Source organism: Drosophila erecta, unplaced genomic scaffold (genome assembly GCF_003286155.1).
Source record: "Drosophila erecta strain 14021-0224.00,06,07 unplaced genomic scaffold, DereRS2 tig00000126-arrow-pilon, whole genome shotgun sequence".
NCBI classification, from domain to species: domain Eukaryota; kingdom Metazoa; phylum Arthropoda; class Insecta; order Diptera; family Drosophilidae; genus Drosophila; species Drosophila erecta.
In genome coordinates, this window is record NW_020825209.1 from 2965946 (window position 1) to 2986768 (window position 20823).

General features: G+C 42.7%; 1 protein-coding gene across 1 annotated transcript; it reads right to left on the bottom strand.

Moving 5' to 3' along the window:
* Positions 1-1163: 1163 nt before the first annotated feature.
* Positions 1164-2082, bottom strand: LOC113564522. Its single transcript, XM_026982132.1, has 2 exons — positions 1488-2082; positions 1164-1414 (listed from the first exon to the last, which is right to left on the bottom strand). Exons 1-2 carry the CDS (start codon positions 1764-1766, stop codon positions 1322-1324), a joined length of 372 nt encoding a protein of 123 aa, XP_026837933.1. The 5' UTR covers positions 1767-2082; the 3' UTR covers positions 1164-1321.
* Between the last annotated feature and the right edge of the window lie 18741 nt (positions 2083-20823).

The following is a 20823-nucleotide window of genomic DNA, read 5'->3' on the forward strand; positions in this document are numbered from 1 at the left end:
CGTATTTATATGAAGGAAATTAAATAATTTTGTCAGTTTCTTTAGAAAAATATAAACTACAAGACAACTTTTTATAGCGAACATAGCCGATCGATAGACCCGTCAAGGTGCTGGAATCAATGTTGCAGTTATTAGAGTGCAAAAGTAAAACGGAGTCATTGCTAAAGCGCCAAAAGACAAATCAATTAAGCGCGACACCCGAGTAATCCAAGCGGTCGAGTATCTACATATCCAGCTAACCATATATATAGAAATACCTATATATCCAGTGGGGCCAACAAACCCATTTAACCCACAAGTGGCCAATGTCTTGTGTTGCGTCCGTTTAATTATGGAAAATGATCATGACAGAGAGCATTTCCTGTCCCTGTCTGGGTTTGAGTTTGCGTTTGGCTTTGCTTTTGCGTCATGTGGTTGAAGTGTCTTTCTCTTTTCCATTTTCAAAGTCCAGACCCCAGACTTGAGACCTCGTACCTGACCGCCTCCCAAAGACCCCAAACCCCTCCTCCTTTCATTCTCTTTGATAATTTCTCCGCACTTTGGCGGCGACTTCGGACATCGCACATCGCACATCGCACAGTCCGCAGACCAATCCAATACAATACAATCCGATCCGGCTTTTATGAGCACATGGGCTTCCATGGGCCCAAATAGTTGGGCCTCCGGGCTGCATCGATCTGCTCCCAGAATTTTAAGTACTTGCCGATCTGGCCGGCTGCCCAAAGAGATCCCAGTTTTCTTGATTCCCTGGGTTTCTTGAACCTAACTGTTGCTCGAAAACTGAACGATTGATCGATCCCTCGCCGCATCGCTTGTTTTTCCAACCGTGGTTATAAGGATTTCCATAGACATCACCAGATCCTCTAAGCAACACACGTGATCGCACTGCTGATCGTCGTATCAATTGTCCCCAAAGAGTAATCTGTACTTGAGATTTGATATTTCTATTGTCGAAGTTAATAGGAGGTTCATAAAAGTGCGCGCTGTTTCATTTAAGAGATGTTTAATTTATTATAAATCTGATATTAAAAAAAAATACTACATATATACTATCTTCGGAATAGTTTCTAGAGACCATAAAATCTTATAAAGACAAACGATTCTTTCCCAATCTTTTTATGAACCTGCTGCAGCCTTCAATGGACTTGCAGTGCATTCCTAGAGTTTATTATCCTGCGCCTTCGATTATGATCAATGCCATGGGCTTTACGACCAGCAACTTGGATCGTTAACTGCGGGTCCATTAAACCGAGGAAGGTAGCTAAAAGAACGTGTCAGACATAAAACCTGGCCACAGGAGGCTCTCCGAGCCGAGCATCATTCATCCGGAGACGGAGAGACTGGAAATGCGAATAAGAATGGGAATTTCCTCCGCTGAAGTTGAACTCTTGTCGATGTATCCGTTGCTGGAATACTAATACCTCACACCGAGAAAAAGCATAGGCATTGCTATGTACATATTCTATATACATATAAATATTTCAAACCTTTTCTGCCAGTCTGATGTAGCTATCCCAGATTTTTTGCTGTGCAGTTGAAGAGCCAGCTCCTACAGAAGAAGAGCTGCCATTAAATTGGTACTTGATGGGGATGCGATGTGGTCGTTCATGCTGATGTGGCTGTGCTCCATGGCAATGGATTTGGATTTGGATGGAATGTATGCTCCATCTGCAGCTCCAGCTTTTCGTCACTCCGTCCGTTTGCCATTTTTGAGGTCGACGTGTCTCTCGCACATTTAATGTCCGATGCCGCATTGTGCGATGCATACTAATTTGGGAGGGGCTGTTGTGGATGATCTGGGCATCTGAATCCGAATCCGAATCCGATGATCATGATGTAAGTAAGTAAGACGACAGAGCAGTCAGATGATGATGTGGCTGCCAGTATATCCAGTATATCCAGTATCTCTATCTCTGTATCTGAAAGAGTATCTGAGTATCCGCCCACGCAGTAGCGCGTCGTTCCTCCGTGGGAATCGTTTAAAAGGCAACTACCACACGGCTACCAAAACAAATTTCGGTCGAAAACGTATTTTATGGGTAAAACGTGAGGATGCCTCAAGAGGGGATGTGGATGTCACTTCTGCTGGCTGGACTGTTTCGCTGGGCTTATTTATATGCCAGTCGGATCATCATCAATGGCCCTCGCAGTGCGCACACTCTCCGCTCGGACTTGCTAACTCCGAAAAGTCGGTGTTGATCTCTGCACTTGGAAAAGTCCCTATTTTGATATACGCTATTTGTTCAAAACGTAAAATTACTTATACATTTCATGGTACTTTTTTATTAGTAGTGTGATATTTCTATTTAATAGTGCTTGATCTTATGACTTATTCGTGCTATTAAAAATATGGTATACAGCGGCATTTTTTTTTTTTTTTTGCAGTGCATGCATTCACAATTGCCCACTGGTGACATAATCCACTGGCAGCAGCCAACACATTTTCTGTCACTGGAGACGCACTTGAACCTCCAGCAACAACAACATCCTGAAAGAGGTCAAGTGATTGGCCATCTCATTGTGTTTTCTCATCAGGTGCGCTGAGAGGGCCTAAAGTCCAAAAACTCCGAGTGCAAAGTGGTTGGGCCCAAAGAAATATGATACGCAACATTGTGTATGCATGATCGTGTCCGTCGCATCCACAAATCCACATCACTCTTCGATACGATGATACGATGATCATCCATCCATCCCATCCATCCCGTTCATCCCACATCCCTGTATCCCTGTGTCCCACATCCCCCAGTGGGAAAGTGATCGGTTACAGTCCGCATCCCGTTTATTTGGCATCCTGAGGAAGTCAGGTGCCTAATTGTTTCCGCCATCATCTCCAACCCCTGCTTATTGATTTCTTCCCTGTTCTGTGGCATTGTGTGGTAAATTTTTGTCACCTGATCTCACCTTATAAGCAGTGAGATTTAGTCTTTATCCTTTTCACTGTCTTCTTTCTTTTCTTTTCTTTTTTTTTTTTGTGCTAGCCTCTTGACATGAGAATCAGCGTCCATAGGGTTTCCCTATGGATTTTTTCGTATACCCCCTTAAAGTGTGGGATAATTGTCGGATTGCAGGATTCTGAGGAAACTTTGAGCTGCGTTTTGCGGGTCACTTAGTTGGAGTATCCAGTATTAAATGCTTTGTGAATTACTCGGAATTTATTGGTATTTATTGGGTTTACATAATTGAAATGGCTTCATAAGGAACTGTTGGAAAAGTCCACAACGATTCACTCTTTTTCGGTTAACAAATAATCTTCTTACAAAATCTTCAATAAACTGCGGCTATAGATGAAATTCAAGTGCTAAAAGCATTAACCGCAAGACCTTTCAGTCGTTCCTAGTTAAAATTCAAGCAAGTGCCCATATCAAGTGGAATGCACACGGCCAATGGGAGCAATGATGATATGTATCTTTGGGCAATTGGAGCACAACCGCCCACTGATAACTGAGTAACGAGAAGGGGTACACCTTCCAAAGTTTTACCATTGAGACGCACTGCATGCTAATTGAATGAAACGCAGAGCCCAGACGCATTTCCACCTAATGAACTCCCTCGAGTCGGGTTTCCAGCTATTTAGCATTTAATTAACTTAATAATCTCTGTGCCAATTGCGAGGAGACGGAGGACCAGCTGCACATCGTGGGAAATGGCTAGATTACATTTATTTTCAATTATTTTATCAGAGAAACGTTTTGCGGCTGCGGTTTTATTACATGACATATTTGTTTTCGTCTTTCTTTTTTTCTTTTTGTGTTTTGTTGTTTCGTTTCTGTGTTTTTGGTCTGCTCTTTTGTTTATCAACAAAGTTGCTGGGCTTTGAAGGGGAATCGGATTTGGGGGCTCTACGCTCCGCTTCTTGTCACATAATGTGGCGCAGCAATTAAACGAAACGGCCTTACCGTCCGACAAGAAAATTAAGCCAGTTCGCGCACTTTGCATACCAATTGTGCCGATCCCCATTTACTCGAGAAGATCGAGCTCGGGATTTAGGGCTTAAAAACGAGAGTGCACAATAAAAGTAATGAGACTACCGGATGATTAATTTGCTCCAAAAAAATTGTTTTCTTCTAAGAGTGGACAAACCCAGGGTTTATCAATATTGAAATTCAAATTTTTGATGGGTTCAAGAAAAGATACTCAAGGTCAAGTCACACGGAAAGGGACCACCCGAATCGAGAATCCCGGGGTCTGAAGCAAGTTCCTCGGATGTGAACTCGCCACTGGGGTAGGTCATAACATTTAATGATGCGCGGATTTGTCTCTTGATCATCTCGGTCATAAAAACAAGGGCGAGCGGCAAGGGGTAAGGTCAGCAGCCGGGTGGCCAAAAAACAAGAGGTACCAAACCCACAACAAGGTGTCGGCTGCTCTTTGGAGTTAAATGTAATAAGCGGAGACTGTTGTTATCGTCAGCAAATATTAAACATCTTGTGTGGAGCTTTAACGCCGTTTTACCCGGTATCTGTATCTTGTCCCGGTGTTTGTCTTTGTCGGCGTCTTGATGTTTTTATCTCTGCCCGATGCTCCACATACATCACACTGATGATCTTTACGATCACGATGCCAGAGGGGAAAACCCAAGGGAACTGAGGAGGCCGGAACTTGTCGCATGCCAAAACGATTACGTGTCACCAACTTCCTCTGAATAACTATTCACTGATACTGTTAACATTAATATATATGCAGATATGAATTATTACGAAAATTAACACAATAATAATGTTAAGGGATTAGACTGAAGGTGGTATATATAGATAATATACTCATATAGCTGTTTATTCCCCACCCCACACAATCGGCAAAGTAAACAACGACTCGAGCTCCAACGCCCGATCGCAATTCATGGACTACACACTCAGCCGGAGTCAAGTGGGTCAAAATCAGCATACAAATCCGCAACTGATGTCGCTGATTTGATCGCACTGGCGACGATTGGTATATGGTATCGATCGCATAGTATCGGGGATCCGATTGGATCACGCGATGGGATCAACTAAGTTGCCTGGAACTTATTGCAATTGTAATGCGTTGAATATTCATGAGAGAGCCAGCCTGCTCTTGGGGTTGAGATTCGTTCGGATTCGATTTTTAGCACGTGGAAGAAAACCAAGCAGTTGAACCACAGCAAGACCCATTTAAATTGTTAAACGGCGGAATCCATTGAACCAAGTCGATGTATACGATCTTCCTATAGATTAATGAGCTCTAGTTGTCTCGTATATTCTACATATTCTACGAAATTTAAGCAATCTGAACTTTGTTAATGGGTTCCGTCTAGTATGTTTCTGTACAATTTTTTGAAACTTCGTGGACCTATGCAAATGATAAGAAAAATAATTCTCCCCCTGCTCTAAGAAACTTCTAGCTACTTCCGCTCCTAATGGAAACATCAGCCACAACAAGGTAGCTATCGGAAATGGGTCTTGGGATGATGACTCTTCCTGGACAATCCATGCATAATTGGACTATCTTTGGCTAACCTTCTGGCGGAGATAACCACAGGAATTAGGAGCAAATAAATGTCACAACAGAGGAAAAATAACTGCCTGCAAGGAGGCACTCATTAGGCAATCGGAATTGCAGCAGTTCCACTTCAATTTCATTACTTCCACATCTTCGATTTCGGTTTGTCCATTTCCGTTTTGTCCGCCGTCAGTCAAGCCATTTGTGATAATTGAAATTTTGTTTCGATTTTCGTATCTGAAAACAACGTACAAAACACGACTGGACCCTTAAAAGGCGATCTATATAGCCTGCCTATTCTGCGTGGCGAAGAAATGCCAAGGCAGCACGAAAATTACGTATTCAATGGGCAATTAAAACGCGCCGGAGAAGATCGAGGAGATCTTTTGCCCCATCCCCTCGTCTTTTTGTTGACTGGCACGAAGATTGGATTGGATTGGATTGGGATTTCAAGAAGAAATCAAGCCAGCCAACTGTCAGTGCCGAGGCATGGCAAAGCATTTTAATATAGAAATTTTCTTGCGGCCATTATTTTAGGCCAACGGCCTACAACGGCCCGAAGTCGAGGCCCATGTCAGCAGCATACAGGGAAAAAAATATATAGAGTATTAACAGATTAAAAGCATATACGACCAACAACTCAAATACTTACATATGTACTTCTTTATGTCCTTAGCAATCAAATACAATCATATAAACAAAAAACATAAAATTAAACAAAAGTTAAACATTACATTTGAATAAAATAACTTTATGGGCTATTTGCAACAGGGGTGAGGCATAAAGGTTGAACTCTTTTTTCTAAGTGCCTGAGCAGAAGACTCAGAAGCAGAAGACGGAAAACAGAAGACTGAAGAGACACGGCCAACATCCAAAGCCATTGAACAGCCATCGAGGGGCTATCCATAGAAGGGCCTATAGGCATGAGGTACCCCCCATCTGCAACACCCAATACCCAATACCCATACCTGTACCCACTCCCCTTTCCCGATTTTGGTGGCTGGTTAAAAAGAAAGTCGCCTGCCCATTTGGCGTTGTATTGGCTTTAGCTTTAGCGTTGGCTTCCATTGAAGATTGGCGCAGCAGCACCGCCAGCAGCCGTTGTCGATGCAGTTGGCCATCGACAAAGACAAAAGGAAAACACTCCATGAATCTTTAATGAAGAATCACCAGTTACCAGTTACGAGCAGCCAGCTACCAGCTACCAAGTTACAAAAGTTACCAAACTACCATGTTGGGGACCATAAACGCGCCAACCGCCAATCGTCGCCATCATCGTCGTCGTACATTTTCTTTTATTGAGCAGTAAGATTTGGATTTCATTTGTTGCTGGACTTTAGTTTTTTATACCCTATGTTGATAGTTATAAGTTATAATTTTGCAAATTTCTGTAATCATCTTAAATTAAATTTGGTTCACCACAGTTTTAAATTAATTACCAAACGCTTTTCTGCTTATTATTTCTATTATACCCAGAGGTATCTAAAACTTCGATTCCCTTATAGCCACACATCGTTTCTGGTTTTGTGTTTGGATATAAATTTGTTTTTGGCGCGGTATTTGAAGCCTGAAAGTGGGAGAAGAGGAGGCAGCAGCCATGGCTGCTACATAGCTATATAGTCACCATAGCCATCAGCCATCGGACACCTTGGACATCGGAATTGGATGGCGTGTCCAATGCCCAATACCCAATGCCCAATGTTCGCAGCCCAAGAGCCCGATGCCCCATCGTGCACCCATCGCAATGTTAATGTATTTGGAAATCGTGCCCAGTGCTATATGCTCCACCTCTCTATCTCTCTGGATGTCTCTTTCGCACTTTGTCTCTGGGGGATTTGAGAAAACCAGAAGGGAAAGCCATCTCCAAACGGAACGAATTTTAAATGCTCTTTGGCTTTGAGAGAACAAAATATACTAAATAATTGGTATACGTTTAACATAAGATCATAAAAATTACAAGTACGAGTACATAGTACACAACAATTTCTTTTATAAATGGTTCTAATATGGTTTTAATGAAATTAAAAGTGTATTTCAAAAGGTTTCCCTACTCGTCAGATATAAACAAATTTTGTCTGTTGATAGAGAGTATAGAGTACGAGAGAATAAAAGAAATTTATGGACAAACTATGCATTATTAAAAAATGATGTGTACATGCGGTGCGTGGCTCGTTTGAGATTTGTTTAATAATCAAAATTCATTAAGCGAGTGCCGAGTGTATCGGTGAAATTAAGCACCCATAGATACATTATAAATATATCGCAGAGATGGTCAACGAACTGAATTGGCCAAACGTGGACCGTGAAAGTTTCGAGCCACGATTCTGACCCAAAAAAGGAAGGCTCGGAAAAAATATGGAATTCGAAGTTAGTTAAGGAGAGAATATTTCATATAAAATATCTATATATCATCTAAAGAAGCTTATACAGCATGGTTTCTATCTAGCACCAGGAGAAATAAATACTGCATCCTTTGGCCATCAACCAAAGGCCGTGTGACATGTGATATGGTGCTTGTAAAGCTTCCTGGCCAGTTGCAAACAGAGGAAACAAACTGGACAAAGAGCAGGACCATGTCCACTGGGGCATTACATCGCCTCGTTTCCAGTCGGACTTCCGATTCTCGGATTACATCCCTGAAATGTGATCGATTTTAAAGAGGGAGAACGGATCGGATCCTTCGGCGGCGAAAGTTTAACTCCCGCCTTCCACTTGATTAAACCCTTTTAGCCAATGCAGCCAAGCTGACGACTCGACTCGACGGTTTTTCAAAAACCCAGGGTGTTCGAAATTCAGAGATAGCAACGAAGACTATCGTCTCTGGCGATTCTGTGAACTGTGTGGCACAGCGTAACCCGATACCAGTCAATGATCCGGCGACTCGGGATCTCTCCTTTTTGGCCAGGCTGCCAGAGCGCGAAAGGCCAGCGAAGTGACAGGTGCAGCAGCGACACCACCACCAGGAGCACCACCACTACCACCAGAAACTGAGCGAGGATGATGCAAGGATGCACCTTTGTGCAACTCAAAGGGGTTGCTGCTGCTTGGCAGCAAAATAAAAATGTAATGGTGCCTTGGAAAATAAAATTATGAATATGTTCTAAATAATAATAGCTGCAATTCACAGTACTGACTATACTATATTTGTATATAAGTAAGCCAATTACTATTTTATGTATTATTTGTTCTTATATCTTATGCACATTTTTCTTGAAGTGTATGCACATACGTCCACTGGCTCTTCTCCTGCTGTCCTGGCCCAACTGTCAGGATGCAAAGCGTGTGTCTCGGCCGTTCAAGGGAACCAAACACCGCAATACGGCGAACAACAGAAAACGAAAGGGGCTTTGGTTGCATGGCTAAGGGGATGAAGACAGGTTCTGGGGTCCTGAGGTTCTGAGGCACAGGTCAGGGCAAAAGGAAGCTGAGTGCCGGCCACGTTCATTCAACTGCTGTCGGGATACCCGACACAGGACACCTGACCAGTTGCCAGGGATCGGAATAGGCCAGGATCCAGGATCAACGCTCGACACTGCCAGTTTATTGAACTATTGTATCATCCCTTTGGTGTTTTTGGGTTCAGCTGCCAAACGGCAGCAGCAGGTTCATCAACTTACCTCGCCTGACGATAAGAACTAAAAACATATAGCATATAAGGTTGTGGAAAAACGGTAATTTCCTTGCCACGCTAATTTAATGCTTTCGTATTGAAAAAATTGGCTTTATTTGATATCTCCTTTGGGGTTAAGAATATCACATAATTTCAAGATAATTTGAAACACTGAAAACTTTACCTTAATAATTTATTACACTGAATAGTGTAGAACAGAAAGTATATAAAAATATACCAACAAAATTATTTAATTCGATTTATATCTTACTACGTTGAGTGGTCAGTTTGCGGAGCTTGAAATGCTTGACCCTCTTCGATTCCAAATAAAATCTTCACCCCCGAAGCCATCTACACTTTAAGGATTCTGCAGAGAGTTGTCCCATCCCAAAAACCAACATCCCATGCATCCGATCCATCTGGTCTTGCAAACAGAGGAGTGTTGCAGTCAAATATCGATTACCAGACGACATAAAAAATACAGGAATATGAAAAAAAGCATTTGCAACAAGGTGTGTCTGCTCTTCGGGTCTGCCTGGTGTCTGCTGTCATCACCATAATAATCATTGCCATCAACATCAACCATCCAAGTGTTGGAGTTGCGCCGTGGCTGTGTCAACAAATTAATCAGTTCAAATACGAGATACAGATACAGCGTTAACGGTTACATTTGAATATGCAGCCGTCATCGGAGACAACATTCCCCGTATCTGAGAAATATCTGTTAACCACTTCCACTTCCATCCATCCTAGTACGATACGATACCAACTTCCTATGCCAACTGTCCCATCCCATACCGTTCGGTTCTACGCTCCAGGCTCGTGTGTTTTAGTTTTAGGGTTGTGCGGCGGTTGAGTCAATATTTTCGTTGGCTTTGGCTGCTGATAAAAAAGCGAAATCCAAATCGAAATCGAAATGCTCCCAGACTGCAGATGCATTTTCCGCGCACGCTCCGCTTGTTTGCGCTGAGAGGGTGGGCGGAAAATTGACTTGTGGGAGTAGAGATACACCAAAAGAAATTCCCAACACAGGCAAAAAAAAAATATTTTAAGTCCGGCGAAGTAGTCATCGAAATATGGAAGTTTAAACCTCGCTAGACTCGCAATTAAAGCCCGGAAGTTCTAGTTTTAATAATTTCGACTCAATATATTATAATGTTACCCCTTAAAAAAATACTCAGAACCATCGTTCCTTTGTCTCTGTGACTTTTTTAAGCTGAAATATGACAAAAATAAAAATAATCAAAACCGACCCGCTATATCATCAAGTTTATATTATTTCCAGTGCAGATAAAGATAGTTGCCATAGAAATCAACCGATTGGCTTGAGCCCAAGTCTTTCGCTCGGATCGCAATCTGGATGTCAGGGTGGTTCGGAACTCCTGTTTGAATTAAGGCAACCGTTAGGACCAAAAAAAAAAAATGGGGCGCGACTGAGCAAACTTGTGGGGAGAGAGGGGGAAAGTAGCTAATGTAAATGAGCAGCTGAAAGTCAAAGGATACGTTGGAAGCATGAAATTACGAGTTGATTTTAGGATAGGGGTAAATTATCGACCAGTGGAGCGAGATGAATTTCTTTTTGCTTTCTTAGCATTTCACACATTTCTTGTAAAAGTCTTGAGAAAAAATTATATTTAACGAAGTTAAAAAGTTTGTAACTACATATCTACAAATACATCTCTTGCTATTAACTATTCAATTATTCGTATCTAAATGAATCCCCCACCACTGAGAAAAAAGTCCAACTGGGCCGAATTTCTATATTTAATAGCACAAACAAATTCATTTATATACATGTATACTATCAGGGAAAAAGATAACGGATAGCAAGAACGGGTGAGCAAAAGCGATTCAGGCTCTCAAAGAAAACCACACATGAGAAGCGCAGAGTCTCGGTATCATAAAAGTGGTGCTGTTCCAGGTAAATAGGAACAAAGCACCACCACCACCAAAATAATGTACCACCCCCTGCCCACCCATTCCCACGAATGGCTCGGTGGTTCGGCATTTCCGCGGGCCCACCTTATCGGCTGGCAAATCATCGATCATCTCAAATTCACGATCCATCATCATTAGGCAACGCATTTTGGTTCGCTTTAGCGATAAGAAATCGGAACGGAGGTTCTTCATTTGACTTGGGTTCCATTTGTGATTCTACTCTCGGTACTTGGGGAACCTTACTTGGAGAACCTTACTTGCGTCACTTGCAATGATCTTTGAAAGGCTGATTTCCTTATATTTAAGCCAGGAGAAACACTGTTCCCCTTTAACTTATCTGTGTATGGGTCTCTGAGAACTAAGAAACTGAAAGAGGAATTTACTAAGAAACGAATTTATAATGGTCAGAGTCGATTGCAGCTAAGTGCGTCTTGTGTTGCGTGTTTATCTTTATTGGCCTCGGCTGGTAAACCATGTCACGTGCCCGATTATAAATCCACCTTATATATTATATTGGCGGTATAGTCGGACGCTGGACAAACGATCTGGTACCGATTGCACCTTTTATGGAGCCGTATACTCGGCGATTATCTCTGGGCCAGCTGGATGTGTGCATTTCTGTGTTGTAAGAGGCCTCCCACTCCTACTGATAGTGCAGTCCGACTCATAAACCTATCGATCTATAGCCCCAAAGATAACCAACCGACCGACCCACTGATACGTCCGGGGTTTGTTGTCATTCCTCCCATTTTCCACTTTGGGCTGCAGTACTACTCACAGTACAGAACCGCCAGAGTCTCAAAGTATTTCCGAAATTATCACCTAGATATATCTGTGGAGCTTCTTGCTGTTGTCTCTGGGCTTTGGTTCCAAAGTATCAAAGACGCTGGAAGCGATTTTTAAGCCCCTCGCCAAACGAAGGCGCGTGATACGGTCTCTGGCCTTCCTCCGATCAATTCCCATTCCCATTTCCATTGCCATTCCCATTCCGATTTCGATAGATTTCGCCTTATGTGATCGCAATCACGCACTCCTCCTCCGGCTGATTCAGCTGATTCCGGCCAGGTGACTCACCACCAATCATCACTCTTGGCGACTATTACGATTCCCAATAGCCGAGGCCATATCTCACTGCCAAATACTTATTCACACTTTCGCACGCCGCCAACTGATGATGATGATGGTGTGCCCGGTGGAGCCCAAGTGATCCTACCACTGACGTCAGTGCCTTTTGCGGCTTTTGCCAGATACGATAGCCAGAAGATCTAGACAGATATGGCGAAATAGCACCCAATAGGAAGGTGATCTGTCAAAAATCAGCTGTTGACGTACACAAAGTTTATGAGGTGCTATGTTGCTTCAGTTACCAGGAAAATACAACTTTTATTGATCAATTCTTTTGAAAAAAGTATTGGAGCGTTAAAAACATTATGAAGTGCAAACCCTTTATCATTTTTAAGTCATCATCACCTTAGGCAATGACTCTGAGCAAGATATTATTTAAGAACTGTGCTTAGAGAGGCTAGAACATCCAACCGATTTGTGGCGTTTCAAAAGAATCCAAATATACTATTTATTTGCCCTATTTTTTTCTTGACTCTGTAATGCATTTAATGGATGCTTCCCCAAGAGCTAAATTGGAAATTGTGTTCACTGGAAGAAAGTTGTAGCCCCTAATCGTTTGTCCATTAACCTCAAATCGGAATAGCTACCATCTCAGACTGTACTACGTCTATATGCCACCGAAAGCCACCCAAAGCCCCAGGCCCCCAATCCCAAACTCAAACCCGAACTGAAAGGCCGACAATCTATAGTAATCCACGTAGATGTTCTGCTGCCGGGCCAAATCAATAAAAGTCTCACGCATAATTTATAAGGCTAAAATGGCAGTGGAAATGGGTTGGGATGGGTGAGGTAGATGGTTAGATGGTTGGATGGTTGGATGGTTGGATGGCTGGGCGTGATGGTTCGGAAGACTGTATCTATTGTCAGGGTATTGATTGCTTAACCGCCGCTCAGCCACCCCATCCGCGCTGGAGAAACGCAACCTGACCAACCTGAAGAAGAGCCAACATCGCTGGATGGATGGACGGGTTGGTGGGTGGGCACACACAGATACAAATACCAGATACTTTAACGGATACACAGATACACGACAGTTGCCTGGTTACCAAAATAAAAAGCCATGAGAATTTGTACATAACAAACCAAAACAGTTATAGGGGTTGTTTGTGGGATGGTCGGCTTGCGATCTGGGATATGGGTTTTGTGGTATTAGATCTATGATCTGGGATGGGTAATATCATATAGTGGGTGTGAGGAACAGGGAGATACCTGCGGGCGCGGATGTTGCGACCCTTTTCCCATTGGCTAAAAACACGGGGAGCCCGCATGATTTCATCACCTTATGTAATCATCAAATGAAGAGGGAACCTCGAATTGGATGCAAAGTGGAGGCCTTCACGGCAGACAAATCAATAAAATGTCTGTATCTGTATCTGGTTGGTTCTCCTTGTGTTTTTTTTTTTCGCTTATTCCGTTGTATCTGTATCTGCAGCTGTGGCTGCGAATGGCTTTTTGTGGTTCGTTGACTAAATGCGGGCGCGTGCGTTGATGGCCAGAGAAAAAAGAGAGCACAGGTTCAGGTATTGCCATAAACACGTGTACATATATATATATATAGACGACCACATACAGTATATGTATATGGTGCACTTTATACATCCAGATGGACACAGTGGACACGGAGGCAAAGGCTTTCAATGGACCTGGCCTGGAAAATGGTTCATACTTTGTGATATAGTAATGAAATCCACACAATGTTCTTAAAAAATACTTTATTTATTATTTTTCAAAAATGTCCAAGGATACCAAGCCCTAAAAGGTATTTTTAGCGGCAGCTTCTAACTATATATATACTATGTATGGTATCCTTTAGTTTCATTGGAATAAATCTTCAGATAGTAGAAACACGACAAGGATTCTTGAGTTTCCTTGCGACTCTCCTTGTGGAAGCTTTACTGTACCTTGAGAAACATTATGCTGTGTATCTCGCAGAGAAAAATCAATGCGCAAAGAGGAGAAAAGGCGTCCGAAAAGGAGAGCAAAAGAGGAGAGCAAACGAATCAGAAGAACGCAAGTACATAAGATGTATATGCACATACACACACACACACACTCACACATGCAAATCGACTGTCCTGCGCAGCAGCAGATACACACATATAAATGCATATACATAGGCAGAGGCTGCTGTGGTTGGCTTACACACACACACAAACAAACACACACACACACACACATTCAGACAAATCTCGAGCGAAGGAGGCGCACACACACAGATACTCAGGAACAGAGATACACCACCCCCAGTAGCGTATCTTAAATATAGTTGAGAGGGAGTTTGAGAACAAGTTTGATGTACCACTCTCATACGTATTCAATCCAGCATTTACCATAAGATTTCACCCCGGTGGATGAGAGTGTAACGCCCAGAAGCCCCCTTTCTACGCCACTGCCACCCTTCATTGCCACCCCCGCCCCACCAACCAAAGTTGTATCTATGTGAGGGCACGCCGAGTATCTGTGTGCGGCAGCCAGACTGTACGGCCTGTGCCTGTGTGTGTGCGTGTGTGCTGCTGCGCTCTCATTACACTTACACCTGCGTTTTTGTTTTTGTTGTTAGCGGTGCTGCTGCTGCTTGGTTTTTCTTCTTCGGCCGCCAAGTCGTTGACGTCGCTGCCGGCGTCGCAGTCGCTACTTCAATTGAATTGTAATGAGCGTCGGGCGGCGGGTGGAATGCACTGAGCAAAAGTATTTATACTAAAAAAAACATATACTTAAAAAACAAAATACCTAATATGTTAATTAGATGAAAAGAATAGAAGAACAATGCAATTGATATTTTCAATAAATCCGTTGTTTAATTTAAAAACCATTTAAGTACTATCAAAAAAAAAAAACAACTTCACGTTTTCATTGATTTACATTCTTAAAAATATTACAATCTCCTTTATTCTTAAACCCAAAATGTACAACGATTTTTTTACGGTGCTTCTCTTTTTAGCTTCCCTTTGGGCCACTTTTCTTGTCGCTGGCTGTTGGAAAATTTGTTAAATTTTCGTCGCCAGCTTTACGGGTTTTTACAATTTGTCGTTTTTGTTGTTGTGTCTTGCCGCTTACTCCGCCCCCTTTCCCCCCGCCCATATTTCCATCTTGAACACCTCTTCTTCTGCTCCTTCTTCTTGCTCGTTTTCTGTTGCTTACTGTTAATGCGTTTTACGTTTTTATTTCCATCGCTTTTTCGCGGTTATTGTTGCTGTTGTAGTTGGTGTCTCCATCTGACTCTATCTTCAACTCTAATTTGTTTAAATTGTTTTTTAATTAACTGTCAGTGACATTTTCTTTTCATTGTTTTTCGTGTGGTGTTTTTGTCTTTTTGTGGCTTTGCTGTTTTGGTTCTGGCCGTAATAAAGCTGTTAAGGGAAAGCTACTACTTTTGTCAGTAACTGGAAATCGGAACTGGGTTGCAAATCTGACAAAAACGAAAACAAACTCGTTGAGTAATGTTTGCTGTATTTGAATGGGAAAAGCTATAATTCAACATCTCTCTGAAACAATTTTATGCAAAGATATATGTGGAAATTATAAATCAAACAAATAAACAATATAATGGCTTTTCTAATGTTTGCTAAAGTTGAACTAAATATACGTTACTTTGTTTTATTTTAGGCTACCTCAAATATAAGCCAATAATGGTTGTAAATAATTCTACACATTTTCGCCTATTCCGGACTAATGAAATCAACTTGTGAAGAATGTCCCTGCCATTCCGAGTTTCACGCCGAATCCCCAATTTCTTATCGCGGAAACAAGATTGAACTGACCGACTATCTAATCGTATTCGAGCCCAGAGTTTCCCACCTTCCGCCCCCGAAACGCACCTCCCGATTTTTCCTTCTTTGTAGTAGAGATTAGCGAAGCTGGAAGAAAGGGGCTGCGGCTACTTCCTGCGCAATTTCTGAAAACGCCGCCTGAGTTCTCAGTATTGATGGTCACAGAGAAAACGTTTGTTTATAGCTTTTAGCCAACTTAGTTCTAGAGATTCGACGAAAAACAGACTGAATCGCATTTTAACAGCTGCCATTGGTTTGTTATTATCATCACACATATTGGTGCACAGAGAAAGTTTTTAAACATAAATTGATCTACAATTAAACAAATACTCATTAGCTCTGTAGTCAGTTGCTGTGTGGTGACCACTGTAGCTAATCGAAGAGTTCTTCGCTGATAGCAGCTATCAGTCTATCAGTCTGGCGTATTAGCATAGGTAGTCCTAATCTTGGCCAGCTCTCCAGTGGATATCTTACTGTGTGGAATTCTAGCGATTTCCAGATGATTGCCACTCATCCAGAGACCCAAAGCTACGCCGGAGGTACCGAATCCGGACTCGGACACGTCCCATTCGGATGGCTTGCCGTTATGTAAGTGGATCAGTTCAGGGTACAGGAAGACGTGTTCAAATTCAATTTGCCCGATGACGAAACCGCAGTTTTCATTTCTTTTTTTTAGCCCCTTCCCCCAATGGCATGCTGCATGTCTTCATTATCGTTCAATACAAGCATGCTTATACATATGTGTCTGTAGAGAGAATATATAAAAGAGGGGGGTATTCTACCGGGAGACAAAGGTAATCCCTCAGTATTGCACGCGTTGCCGATAAGCGATCGAATTGTAAACTCACTCAATGCAATCAGGCCATTATATTGTATATGTATATGTTTCTGTATCTGTATCTGTGTCTGTATCTGTATCTGGCCGTGGCTGTACCTATATCTGTGGCTACATATATTCGTCTCGGTTCCACCCTTTACTGTACTTGTGCTTACATATATCTGTATCTCACGGCATGTGCAAAATATTTCACGGCTTGACACCTTCTTCGGTTTCTGGTTACGCTCACAGCCTCATGGCGCCACTCGTAATTAGAACGCCCCAATAATAATAATCCCCATCTCAAACTCCCATCCCCACTTCATTTCTCTGTCTGGCTTTGACCCATTCAGTAATAATTACCCAATTTCTGCAGTTCAGTTTCACTCTATCAACGTATACGTGTGCCCGGCTGGATTTCTTTTCGTTTTTCAACAAATTTGCTCGCATAATTGCAACGAACGAGCGTTCCCAAGCTCCCTGAGTTTCGTCTTTAAGTTCCCAGCTTGTTCTCCCTGCTTTTGCTCACATAAGACCAAGAATTTTCTTTATGACAATTCATTTGTTCAATGGGAATCTTTTGGCTTGCATAATGGCGAAATAATGTCTCCCCAACTTCGGAATTCTGAATTCTGACTCAGCGCAACCCGCGCCACAAAGGAGCCAGAGAGATAGTGAGAAAGTAATAGCAAATCGGCAGTAACTTTGGAAGCACAAGCCCCAAAGGGGGTTATGTTCATATGTATGTATGTGTACATGCAATATTCTCATTATTTCGGGAGAGATAAATCTCTTTTACGTTTATACAACAAAAATAAATATCGAATAAAAATAAATAAATATCTTTAGACTTATACAGCTTTGGCATTTTTTTAGGTTCTTTCTGGCTTTGTCATTGTCTGTGTGTCTGCCTTTTATAGCCGGCTTTTCCTTGGATGGTGTTTTCGTTTTCATTTTCCTTCACTGGCTGCCTAATTTCCATCAAGAAGTAATTACGTTGCTGATCATTAATTTCGAGATCGCATGCCATGTGAAGTTGTTTGTGCGGAAGAGTCAGGAAGAGGGGTCACACCAAGAGGGTGAGCCTTCGTTGTCGACTAGCACACCTGTCCAGAATTCTTGGCTAGAGAAGAATGGGCAGTTTTAGCCAGCAAAAGACAGCTGCCTTGGTCTTAGCTCGTGACCTGGTCTTTGGGGGATGCAATTCCGATATTTTGTTGTGCTTCTTGCTAAATGCTCAATTCCAGTTGCAGTTGAGCGGCAATTTAGACCATGTCCAATCATCGGCTTAGACCGCCGCCTACAATCAAAGTCAATCAACGTCAATCAAAGCCCATAACCGATTGGTGGGTGGGATGGGCGTGGGCGTGGGCAAGACCAAAGCGTTGAACGTTTAGCACGACCTGCAACTTTCGCAAAGCCTCGGAAAAGAAAGTTTAGCGCATCTCTCTACATAGAGAACAACAACCATACAATCACAGGTGCATATTGGACATAGTCATCATAATTATAATGAATTTAAATTCAATTTATACCAAACAGACAGATTTAAAGTGTTGGTCTAGATACTAGATAGAAAAAAGTGCCAAGTGGACAAGTATTTTCTCTGTGCAACTAATATTTATAAGAATCGCAGAGAGAGGCCCCTGTTGCAATGGTCAGTACACAGATTTTAGGGTGACCAGCGTCGCCCAGCCGAGGGTAATCGTTACACGTCGTAACCACTGCGGGTCGAAACTGCACTCGAAGATCTGCTCGGACCAGTAACAGATATATGTTGATATATAGGGGCTAACGCAGGGGGAGGGTGTGGTGAGGGCGAAACCAGAACAGAACCGAAGACAATGGCAGACTGCAGACCTTGAAACAGTTCAAAAACGTAAACGGTTCAGTGATCATTGATGTAAAAGCTAAAAACGGAGCAAACGGTTGCTAAGAGAGCAACAAAGCTGAAACGAAACCGAAACAGAGTCACCAGTGGAAGCCAGAAGTTGGAGTTTGAGTCGGAATTGAGTTGAGTTGAGTTGAGTTGGTCTTATGGCCGGAGTCGGAAGATAATGACTGCCAGAGAAGAACGCGGCCGCACAACATCCGTCATCTGGGCACGTCAAAAGCGGCTGTGTGGGGATGAACCCGCTGCTTTTGGCTCTTAGCTTTCAGTTCTCAAGTCTCTACTCTCGGCCAAGAAAAACATATAGTTAGTGAATTCGAATCTGGAGCTGGCGTGCGCTCTGATCTGCCTGACTGCCCCGCCTGGCATCGCTTGGCATCGGCTGGCATCGTTTGGCATCGCCCGCTGAGCGGTCTTGGCCCGGTCAAAAAATCGTTGAGCCGTTGAGTTGGTTCAGATCTGTGAAAAGCATATTTTGACATGGCCCATGGATCTTCTTCATATTTGGTTTTCCAATACAAGCATCATTATTAGCTTCTCTTTAATTTCTCAGAAACAAAAAGGTTTGTGGAAATTGGAACGTTTAGTGCAACTAACGCTTGGTGTAGAATAAAGATTCTTTAACACTTGTTAAATTGTTGCAAGACAATGCAAGCCTCACTTCTTTGCAGCTAGCAGTTTTTGATATTAATATACAGACATCACTCGAATTATAAACATAAAATGTGAATTGTATTTATTTAAATTAAAAGCAAAATGTTTTCTGTGTATGAACTTTGCCTTGGGGATGCATCCGCATCACCGCAGTCGCAATCCCTCCAAGATCAAAGCCACCATTGTCGTCTGGCCGTTGGTTTCGGGTTTGTGATGGAGTTTGGAATGGGTTATGGGTTCGTCTGTGGGTTGGGTTTGTCTCGGGGTCTGGGTCTTGGTCTGGGCACTTTCTGGCTTTCTGGCTCTCCAGCTCGAAATCTCCCTTCCCTGCGAGTGCTGACGTCGTCGGCCCCTTCAGGTTGTCGTCGTTTGCTCTGCGTTGTGCTGGGTTGCCGGTAATGATCTTTAACCAAGCGTAACGTTCGCTTTCAGTGCGTCTACATCTGCGCCGTCACCATCATGAGGATGATCAACAGCAGCAACATCAGCATTATGATCATCATCTTGCAGCCATTTCTTCGGACTCCGCAACAGAAAGACAGACAGTCGGTTTGAGTTGAGTCGGGTTGCTCCACCCGCTTCGCTTCCGTTGTGGCTCGAATTTAAATGGCAGCAAGAAAATACAGCCACAAAGATATATGTATGTATGTACGTATCTACACTATAGAGATGAAGATTCAGATAGGTATCTGTATCTGTGGCTGGTGCATTTTGAATGCACCATTAATGATCAGGCGGGCAGCGAGTACGCAGACCTTGATTCCCAATGGTCGAGAGTAATTGCCAGAGGATCGCTGAAACCTTATAAAAGGGGAACCAAGAATCTGGGAAAGTGAAAACTTTATATTTGCATTTTTTGAAATGTATGCTATATATGCTAACTAGCGCGCTAAAATAATAGGTTATAGTCTTTCCTAACGAAATTGAGCTCCTCTTTCCACCTAATAACTCTTTAAATGTATCTATTCTTAAGCTAATTTAATTTCTGATCACTTGAGGGAATACCTTTTAGTGGCTGTATTCGCCATAAATCTTTTCGACAAAACAAACACCCGCTTGTGATCCACGAAAACTGCTATACCTTAGCAGATTTAGCCAGAACACAACCTTGCGATGATCCCATGTTCTGGCCATGGCCGAAACCGTGAGATGAGTGTGAAAAAGGGGGCCGCGCGGAGAAGAGGTTCTTGAAATCGTAGGAAGCGAAGCAGACAGCCAACAATTTCGCAGAAAAATTCAACAAACTAAGACAGACACATGTGTGTGGTATGGCAGATATAGGTACAGATACAGATACAAGGCTATGGTCACGGATACAGATGCGGATACCAAAATGCTAATTCGCCCGCTGGCTCTGGCTCTGCTTACTTTTTTTTTCTGCCCTCTACCTTCATTTGGGAGATGACCATAAAACTTTGGGCCCATGCATCGTCGACTGGACCAAGACAGGGGCGTGGGCGAACATAGGGGGACCTAAAGCAGTGTGGCGTGTGAAAAATGCCAAGTGGCTTTAAATGTGTGCTGCCACTTGCTTCTGCAAAATTGATTTTCTTTGTCT

What these genes read in the sequence shown, in the direction of transcription:
- LOC113564522 (XM_026982132.1), bottom strand. Translation starts at nt 1,766, where the DNA reads ATGCATCGCACAATGCGGCATCGGACATTAAATGTGCGAGAGACACGT. An exon ending in ACATCAGACTGGCAGAAAAG is followed by an intron (nt 1,415 to 1,487) that starts GTTTGAAATATT and finishes GTGAGGTATTAG; the next exon opens with TATTCCAGCAACGGATACAT.